A 9,750-nucleotide genomic window follows, 5' to 3' on the forward strand; every position below is an offset into this window, starting at 1 on the left:
GGTGCATTTTTAGAGGAACAGAAAATGATGGAGCTGTCTCAAAGCTGCAGCTCTTGGAATCTTGAAGTTTCAAAGAGAATTTCTCTGAAAAAACATAAGAAAAATTGTTATAGCACATAATGACTGTCTGTTTAACAACTGAATTATTTTTACTTATCTGGTTGTGAAAATAGCATTAAGCATCTGTGCTAAAATTAATTATTTTTACAATTTTAAATGCATTATTTTGTAAGGGAAAGGACTTGCTAATTTGCAGTGCCGAATTTCTCTGCATTGCTGATGAACGGTCACTTATGTAGCAAAGCACAGTTATTACAGCATGTTACTTAACCAGAAATTATCCAGATGTTGTCCTTCAGATATGATTTTACTATGAAATGATTCCTTGTGAATTTCAAGATGTAAGGCAGGTCAATATCCATGTGACCATAAAGAGGACACAACTTTACTTGATGAGTAAACAGTAATTCATCCAGTCTATTGTTGAATCTAAAGCGGTACAAGAATAGAAATCAAATAAGAGCCTCTTCATATTAATAAAATACCTCTTTTTAAGTGCCAAATTGTAACAAAGATTTAGATTTTTTTTATTATTATTTTTATGTGACATTTTATGTATTTGTAATGTGAAGATCTACAGTTTACAAACAATACTGCAGCCATATTTATTTTTACCTTAAGTAATGTGGTCATTCATAAAGTTTTCATGCACAATTGCATCAAATAATGTAATTTACATTAATGTTGACATGCATGGAATGACAAGTACAAGCTTTTGCACTAAGACGTGGCAGATTGACACAGATCAATCCAAATATTTTATACTGACATAAAAATTTGTTTACTAATGAAAACTGCATGTATCAGACAATATGTCATTTGAAAATGCCTTATTTCCTCTTTATTTTTGACTTAGTTTCTACATAGTTCATTAAAAAGATTTTACCTTTAACAAATCAGTTCTTAATGCACAGATTTGCTTCAAAGCAATTAAAACTTGCCTTTCTTTTTGTTTACTTCCCAGATTGGTGACTCAGACGCTGCAGAAAGCCCCATGTCATTCTTGGCATAGATCCTGAACTTGTACTGCCTTCGGGGCATAATATTGACAGCAGTGAACCTGTTGTTGAAGAGATGGTCAGCCACAGTATGCCAAGTGTGTTTAACAGAATCGTGCTTGTCGACCACATAGTGCAGTCTGTCATCTTTCTTCTCATCTGGAGATGCAGTCCATGAAATGGTAACTGTTCCCGACACATTTTCCTCAAGTTCTACAGGGCCTGGTGGCTTAGGATCATCTATAGACAGGTAAGAAATCATTCTGATATTTACTCTAAAGTAGAGCAACTTGAAAAATGGCTAATACTCAACACTAGACGTTATTTCTGATCACAGAAATGATCATTTTATAAAAAGACAAAGGAAAAAATGTTCTGAATAATTTCTTAAAGTTTCTTTTCATTTAAACATCGACTTGATTGATATCTCAGCTTTTCTCTGTACCTGTGACTCTTATTTCAACACTGGAAGTCTCCTGACCAACGAGGTTCTTCACAACACTGGTTTGGTCCAGCTCAGCGATAAGGTGGTGTAGGTAGAGTCTGTCACCTTCAGGTCAGTAACTTTACCAGGAGGTTCTGTAGGTGTAATCAGTTTCACAGTTACACATTGAGATGTTTGTGATCTCAGAAATCTTAAAAGCTATTACTTACTTTTTGGATCTCTGGCAATCACAAATTCTGAGGGTTGACTTGGATCTCCAACTCCAGACATATTGATAGATGACACTCTGAACTCGTACTCTATACCTTCAACAACATCCTTTACTGCATATTTTTTTGCTGTTGAGATGAAATACTTTTATGTGTTAAATGGAATTTATTTCCTTTTTAAGACTTGTAAAAACAAAATTAGTAATATTAGAACAGCTTGACCTTTGATGGGCTCATCTGGTGGGTTGACCATGCCCCACAGATTACTCCCATTCTTGCGTTTCTCCACATTGTAACCCAAAATGTTTGCTCCTTCCGTATTTGCCGGTGCAATCCAAGCGAGATTTATACAGTCCTTGAAAGCACTGACAATTATTGGTGTTGATGGAGGTCCAGGGTATGCTAAAGAAATCATAAAGCGTGCAACAAAGCGTGTCACAAATGTAAATGTTTTTGCCCAACCACAGTGTATTTTCAATCTTGAGAAAACTCACCCTTTGTTCCAGCCTGGATGTCATCAGTCTCTATCATGTCACTAATGCCTTGTTCGGTTTCAGCCCTGATGTGGTAGCAGTATTTTCTGCCATGATCTACATCTGTGTCCCTGTACTTGGGCTCCGGACCAATCTTACCCAACTTTTGCCAGCTGTTTCGTCCAATTTGCTGGCGCTCCATAATGTAGTTGGTGACAGGGCAACCACCACTATCTTTGGGAGGCCTCCATTTGAACTCAATGCAAGATGAAGAACTTTCAATGACATCCACAGGGCTTTGTGGTGGTGTTGGCTTAGCTGTATTAAGAAATTGACCATATGGATCTGATATTTGTACTGTGAAGTGTTTACAACATATGTTTTTTTTAGAATGTGGTGGCAAACCTTACCTAGGACAATGAGTTTTGTGATGGCCTCAGTCGTTCCACATTCATTTTTAATTTTGATCTTAATTTCTCCAGTTGTTCTGCGTTGGCACTTGGTTAGCAATAGGCGGCTATGGGAGGAAGACTTTTCAATCTTAATATTGCTCTCCTCCATCAGCTCTTCTCCATCATTGTACCATTGGATTTTCATTGGTTCACGTCCAACAAATGTTAGCTTAAAGGATGCCTCTTTTCCAGCTTTGATTATTACAGGTTTCATAAACTCAGCAAGGTCATCAAGGCTGATTCTTGGAGGATCTATGTCAGGGAAAAACAGTGTTTATAATTATGTTCTAACAAAATTCACTGAGCTGTGCTTTAATTTTTAACTGTGCCATTTTAGTTGAACAAGCCTTCAACATAGCTTAAGTAGTCTGGATGACTTCAGAGAGATTATATTACCTTCAACATTCAACATAGCTTCCGTCTTACGCCCATCAGCTTCACATTTATATTTTCCAGCATCCTCTTCTTTACAGTTTTTAATAACTAGTTTCCGATAAGTCCCCTCTTTAATAATATTAATGTCCTCTGTTGCTGTTATCTGAAATTGATGCAATGTACATCTTCTAGCATCACAGATGATGAAGGTGAAGTTATTCCTTAATGAGTTTAAATAATCTTTACCTCTTTTCCATCTTTGTACCAGGTTGCATCACAGTCCTCGCAGCTTAGCTTACATAGCAGTTCTGCATCGTTACCTATAACTGCAGTTACATCTGAGAGTCCAGCAGTGAAATAAACTCCTGGATCTGAAATAAATACATCATAACCTTTGGACATGGTATACAATATGGCCAGCAAAACTCAGAATAAATATAACTTCTTAATGCACCTCACCAGTTACAGCTTCAGGGACAAGTGGGCCTGTTCTCAGTCTTTGTCTTTTCTCTTGAACAAATTCTTTCTCTTCAACAACAACCTCCTTCTCTTTTGCAGGACCTGGCGCAGGTTTTTCTGTTTTTCCTTCCTTCACTTTTTCTTCTGCAACTATTGGTTTAGAATCTGCTACCACTTCTGGTTTTGTTTCTGGCTTTACATTTGCTTGTTTCTTTGGTTGAGGTTCAGTTTTAGGTGTGGCATCTACCTCTGGGATTTCTACAGGTTTTGGTTCTTCAGCTGCTGCCGCAGCCGCTGCCGCTGCTGCTGCTGCTGCTGCCTCCTCTTCATCTGCCTTTTCCCTTGCTTTTGCAATCAGCTCATCTTGTTTTTTTTGTAACTTCGCCTGCTGCTCCCGAGCAACTTTGAGAACATCGTCTCCACCACCTCCTGCACAAGTTGTCTTGCGAGCTTTCTTTTTTCCAACCATACTTGGATCCGTGTTACCTATTAAAGAATAAAAAGTGGAAGGAAAATGTTTGCTGTATCGACTCTTGTAATATTTTTAGGAAGCTTAGTGTACTGCTAAACATAGAGTGTTACTGACGTATTAACTTTTCTAACAATCAAACCAAAATTAAGTGATGAATAATTTTCAAGGAGACTCTACTCCAACTATGGATGTTTATAAAGTGGCCTGACCAAGTTGTGCAGATGGGAGTAAACATCAGATATGATAATCATGTTTGTGGAGACCTGTTCTAACAAAAATAAATACCGTTAATCAACTAGAAGAAGATATCCTCCATCGTCTTCTGCTTATCTAGGACTCCAGCTTATTTTAGGATATCTCAACTTGATGGAATGATGAAACGTTTTATTGTATCTCCAAGGCTAAAACCAGTCATTGTATAGTGCAGGCTCATTTCAGGCATATGTGTTTGGGATTTTGTTCTCCAATTATAAACAGTATCCCATGACCATTGGTGAGAATTGGAACACAAAACAGAATAAATTAAAAATAATGTTGAAGTTTTTGTTTTTTCTCTACCCTAGCAGACCAGAGCACTGACTACATCATATAAAAACAGACACAGTTCAATCTTCAATCTTTCATGCTTCACAGTTAAGCCAAAAAGACTGACTCCTGGCCAAGAGGGAATGATCCACTGGTTTCCTGTTGAGACTCATGGCTTCAGACTTGAAAAAGCTGACTCCAAGTCTGAAGTAAATATATATTTATTGTTTAATCTGATATAATTTTGAAACAATTTTTATTTTTGACAATCCTTGTCTTATCACAGAACATTAGTTAATTTGCAATAACTTATTGCTGACTATTTACACTTATATATGATGGAAAGTGTAGATTTTAATGTTATAAACTTGAACAAGATAAACCTGCTTAAAACTTCCAATGCACCATTGACCATAATTTGTCCATACCCTCTACTATGAGCCAGGCACTGCAGGATTTAAGTCCAGCCACAGCTGAATAGATTCCTTTGTCCAGTAGCAGGCAATCTTTCACCACTAAAGTGTGAATCAGCATGTCGTCCGATACGGTAACATCATATTTATCTCCTTGCTCCACTGGGTTGTTTTTCCCCATCCAACTGATTTTTTTCATTGGACGTGAAAGCACACACTGGAACACAGCATCCTCTCTTTCCTCCGCGTTCACATCTTGAATTTTAACCAAAAAGTCTACATCTGGAACTAGACAAAGCAAAAAAAAAGTGTATATATATATGTTTGACATGGTAAAAATCCAATATTTGTAGAAATAATTTAATAATTGAACAAAAGCCTTAAGAAATAAATATTCAGTTGTTTATCCTCTTACTTTGTAATTCAGTTGAGAATATCTTGACTCCATCAATTTCCAGTTGATATAATCCTGCATCCTCAGGATTAACTCCATTTATACTGAACACAAACTTCTTTCCTACTCTTTTAAGTCCATGTTTTATCTCTGCGTCAGCATCAAAAGGAATCATAACTCCATCCTGTTGTAACAAGATGGAGAGGAAAGTTGAATTGATATTTAAAAAAAACACAATTGTTACTTTCAGAAATTTTCATTTTTCTACTTTCTACTAAAATGTTGTATTAAAAGAACATTCACCTTGAATAGGAACATTTTGCTGTTGGGGTCTTTCAGTGACATCTCAAGTTCAAACTCTGCTGCACCATTAGGTTTCAGTTCAATGGGCTTGAGGTTACAGAGTTTTTCAACAACCTAAACTCATTTAAATGAAGGAAAAATATATTGACATTTATACAAAAATATTTTTCTTGAGCTTGAGTTGCATATGTGTTTTCTACAGATTGTGTAAAACCAACCTTTTCCTGCTGCTGCTCTCTCTCCAACTTCTTCTCGTTTAGCTTCTTGAGCATCCAGCGAAAATCAGTGACCCCATATTGTGCACAGATGTTCTCATATTCTCTCTTGTCTGTACTCAACAACAGTTCCCAAAAGTGTTCATCGATTTCTAGCTGTTTCTCTTCCCTCGACTCTAAGTCCGCCCTCAAAAGGGGAACAAACAAACATTTCAATTCGATTCAGTTTATTTAAATAGCACCAAGTCCCAACACATTATCCCAAGGCTCTTTACAGTAAAAGTCAATTCAGTCAAGTCTTTCAGACAGATGCCCATTGAAGTACCTGCATTTCAAATTGAACATAGTTACAAAATAGTGCACTCAAGTTTAGTTGATTATTCAAATTGGTTAAAAAGTTTAGTTTTCTATCTAAGGAAATCCAGCAGATTGCATCAAGTCAGGGACTTGCAGCGTTCATTCCTCCTGGATGAGCATTTGATGAGAGTGAACCATTGCTTCCATTGTTAAACAAATAGTAAATACATGAGACGTTGGTTAGTTTTGAAAAACAAAACACGGACTGAAGGACAAAATATATAGTTAGAAATTTGTTTTCCACTTACGTGCTTCTCAAGTTCCTTTTGAAGTCTTCTGGTAACTCTCGAATTGCTAAAACAACAAGCAGCTGAGTTGTACTTATTTTTGTTAAAAAAGGAACCTATTTTCAGAAAAGTGGTCTGAATACCTGTTCTGGATTCTTTCATCGCTTTACTCTTCTTGTAGCCAACTAAATTAAGAAAATTTGAGTCGGATTATAATTTTCTGTCTTTGAGAAAAAATAGATAGCATCTTACCTTCAATGACATTGAGAGTAACGGTAACAACTGCTTTTCCAAACTCATTTCTGGCATAACATTTGTAGGTATCCGCTTGATCTGCACATACATCAGGCATCTATCAAGAAACACAAAGTTTCTCTGTTTTTTTGAAAAAGAAAATTGTACAGTTTGTCATCCTTTAAACAATGAAAATGGCAAATACCTGTAGCTGATGTTCACCAGAAATGGAATCAAATGTAAACTTGTATCTCTCCTCATCTATTTCCCCATTGTTTCTCATCCAAGTCACAACTGGTGTTGGATTACCAGTAACTATTGCTCTGAAAAAGGCCATTTTTCCTACAAACATAGTAGAAAGAATTTAAAACTTGCATAGTAGATTATGTCACAATCAAAGACAAGGAAACTAAGCAAATTTTACCTTCTTGAATTGTGAGCGCGATAGGTTTCCGAGTGAAATCAGGGGTGCTTATGCCATCTGGTAATACTTCCACATACTGAGTGATCATAACTCCAGGCACCCGTGACTTCTTTTTAATTTTCACTGCCATTAAATAATAATTAAAAAAAAGAAATAATCTGTACAATTTGATAAAGGAAGGAGATTCAGGATAGCATTGATAATGTCCATACTGTTAAAGAACTGTAGTCTGAACTGTCCTATTATTGATTTAATCAAGGTTTTAAACATGTAATTTAGTTAAATACATTTTTAAAAATCCACTTGTTTTTTAACTTACCCTGCCCCGGAGCAGTTAGTTGCTCTTCCTTTGCTTTGCAAATCTTAAACATCTTCAGACCAACTTCTCTGTTAATGCAGAATAATCACAATGCACTCTTGAATCACTTAATATGTTGTTTTGTGGTTTCCCTGAGTGGTATTTGTATAGCAATTTGTCTCAATTATTTTGAGTGAATGCCTGGGTTATTTGCTCTGTACATACCACATTACTCAATTTCACTGAGTTCTGAAACTGGTCACTGTCTTTAAAATAATTTATGTGCTCCAGATGGTCTAAAAATGTTCTGGGTATCACTTATCATTGTGGAAACTGGAGGTTTATGGTTGGATGTCTTTTTAGAAAATGCAGTGTTGGTGGGAGTGTTGGTATCAATACTCAATAGTATAGATTAAATAGGGAATAGATTAAAATATATAAAATATAAGATGTACATTATTATGTGAAAATAAATAGTGTTTATTTTCAGGCCATGATGGCCTGTAGTTCACTTACACAGTCTTTATTTTACTGTTCAAGAAACTATCAACAGACTTACTTAGTAAGAGGAAAGTTGTTTTTTTTAAAACTTAGTTTCTGAATTGAAAAGAAATAGCCTATTATTTTGTCTACTTTAAACGTTAATTTTTATTATAGATATTTCTATTTTTGCATTGCCAATTTTTTATATTGGCCATTAGGCATCGGAATAAGTCACTGAAATACGTATATGTTAAACTATATTGTCTGATTTCTGTAACATTTATCACATTTATTAGAATACTTAGATCAATTTGAAAAATCTTTAAATCATAACATCATACTGACAAATTCATAACTGAAAAAGTATTAAGTATTTAATCATGTAACGTTATGGATATTAGTTTGATGTAGATTATGTTTTTCTTATTCAAACAGCTTTGCTATGGCCTTATTTACTATTTCGTTTTGTTCTCCAGCCTTAAAGGAACATCTTGCTAAGTCAGTATGCACAATAACAATTCAAAGACACAAAGTTAGATTGAAAGAGTCAAGCAGAGTTCTCATATCACTAAAGTAGATGCATATGTTAAAACTGTAGCAGTTCACATACTGGGCTATTGTGTAGATGCATATAAAGAAAAAAAACACAAACCTTTTTCAACTGATGTTATGAGTGCAGTGATTTATGAATGTCAGGTCTCTTTCTTAAATTTCAGAGCCCCTCTTGAAACAGAACATATATTTTTACCTATTTTTTACAGTCTTTTAATGTCACCGACTGGAGGAAAGTGGGAAGAGGATTTTGTCATGAGCATATAGTTATTCTGATTGTGAAGTACATTTATAATAATTTCATATTACTGTAAAACTTTTGTTTTACAGTAATACGAAATCAGAAAATGATATTGTCATTATTCATCACTTGGCATACCTGAACTATTCTGAATCTCCTAAAAAGTAACATAAGTACACAGCTATCGGAGCATTATTGAAATTTCATAGTAGAACCTTAGAGACATTCTTGCAAATTGATAGACTGTGCTGATTTTTTTTTTAACTTTAACCATGAAGTTAATTTATGAAAACATGCACAAAAAGCTTTAGAAATACACAGATCACATCTGGTTTGATGTAGAAATCCAATCACCTGCTACAAATAACAGATCTTCCCATAAATGTACTTACTTTTTAAAAAAACTTTTTTACGTTAGCTGCTTTCCTCTGCAGTCTGGTGCCAGCCAAGGTCCAGTGGATTCCTGAGTGTGGGTTCTGCCTTTTAAGAGGCCATAAAGGCACTCCATCCTGAGAGCAACCCAACCCACTGCTTTTTTACAGTGGTACATGGAGATAGGTTACTTGCATATGCCACCTTACCATAAAGCGCTATAGGCTGCAGGTTCAGAAAGGGTAACATCTGAGAAACAACAGCATAGAATACCTGCAATCCTTATGTCTCAAAACTGCGAATCATAGCTTTAGGATAGCTTCAGGATGCCATAGGACAGTGCAAGAAGGTAGTCCTCATGGGTAGTTTTTCATTCTCATGGGTAGAAAACACATGAAGCCTCTATCATGCTTTTCCTACATTTCTTAAGAGGTAAGGGGTTTTATTTATTTTGCTCAAACACCTGATTGGATTTTGATGTTAAGAAATGTCAGTATTGAAATATAGTTAAGTTGCTGAAAGACTATTATAAAAGCTCAGCTATAATTTCTTTTATGAAAAGCAAACTACACAAATAAACCAGAGCATGTTTTTGTAGCTTCAACTTGCATTCAGGACTTGCATCCAGAAATTATTCATGTTTTTAGTTGTTCAGGCTGTTAACCTTTCCTTCTTCCATGACACCACAAAGGGATGTTCAACAATTCAAAAACATGAACAGTCACAACATGAGAATGGTAGACATACATTATTTAGATAAACTTTAATG

General features: G+C 35.5%; 1 protein-coding gene across 1 annotated transcript; it reads right to left on the minus strand.

Annotated features, from left to right (window-relative positions):
- Positions 1 to 1,007: 1,007 nt before the first annotated feature.
- On the minus strand, positions 1,008 to 9,616 carry LOC114135724 (immunoglobulin-like and fibronectin type III domain-containing protein 1). The gene is made up of 18 exons (XM_028003261.1): positions 7,036 to 9,616; positions 6,817 to 6,953; positions 6,630 to 6,729; positions 6,521 to 6,562; positions 6,399 to 6,444; positions 5,797 to 5,980; positions 5,579 to 5,692; positions 5,297 to 5,459; positions 4,897 to 5,169; positions 3,472 to 3,957; positions 3,259 to 3,383; positions 3,034 to 3,175; positions 2,596 to 2,889; positions 2,207 to 2,503; positions 1,935 to 2,114; positions 1,713 to 1,841; positions 1,504 to 1,637; positions 1,008 to 1,298 (listed from the first exon to the last, which is right to left on the minus strand). Exons 1-17 carry the CDS (start codon positions 7,163 to 7,165, stop codon positions 1,552 to 1,554), a joined length of 2,928 nt encoding a protein of 975 aa, XP_027859062.1. The 5' UTR covers positions 7,166 to 9,616; the 3' UTR covers positions 1,008 to 1,298; positions 1,504 to 1,551.
- Positions 9,617 to 9,750: the final 134 nt, after the last annotated feature.

The sequence above is a fragment of the Xiphophorus couchianus genome, chromosome 20 (genome assembly GCF_001444195.1).
Source record: "Xiphophorus couchianus chromosome 20, X_couchianus-1.0, whole genome shotgun sequence".
NCBI lineage: Eukaryota > Metazoa > Chordata > Actinopteri > Cyprinodontiformes > Poeciliidae > Xiphophorus > Xiphophorus couchianus.

Excerpts from the sequence above, each read along its gene's own strand:
- LOC114135724 (XM_028003261.1), bottom strand. The coding sequence starts at position 7,165 with ATGGCAGTGAAAATTAAAAAGAAGTCACGGGTGCCTGGAGTTATGATC. Across the intron at positions 5,693-5,796 it reads GAGAGCAGCAGCAGGAAAAG|GTTGTTGAAAAACTCTGTAA; the intron begins GTTGGTTTTACA and ends AAATGAGTTTAG. Across the intron at positions 1,638-1,712 it reads GATTGCCAGAGATCCAAAAA|AACCTCCTGGTAAAGTTACT; the intron begins GTAAGTAATAGC and ends TTACACCTACAG.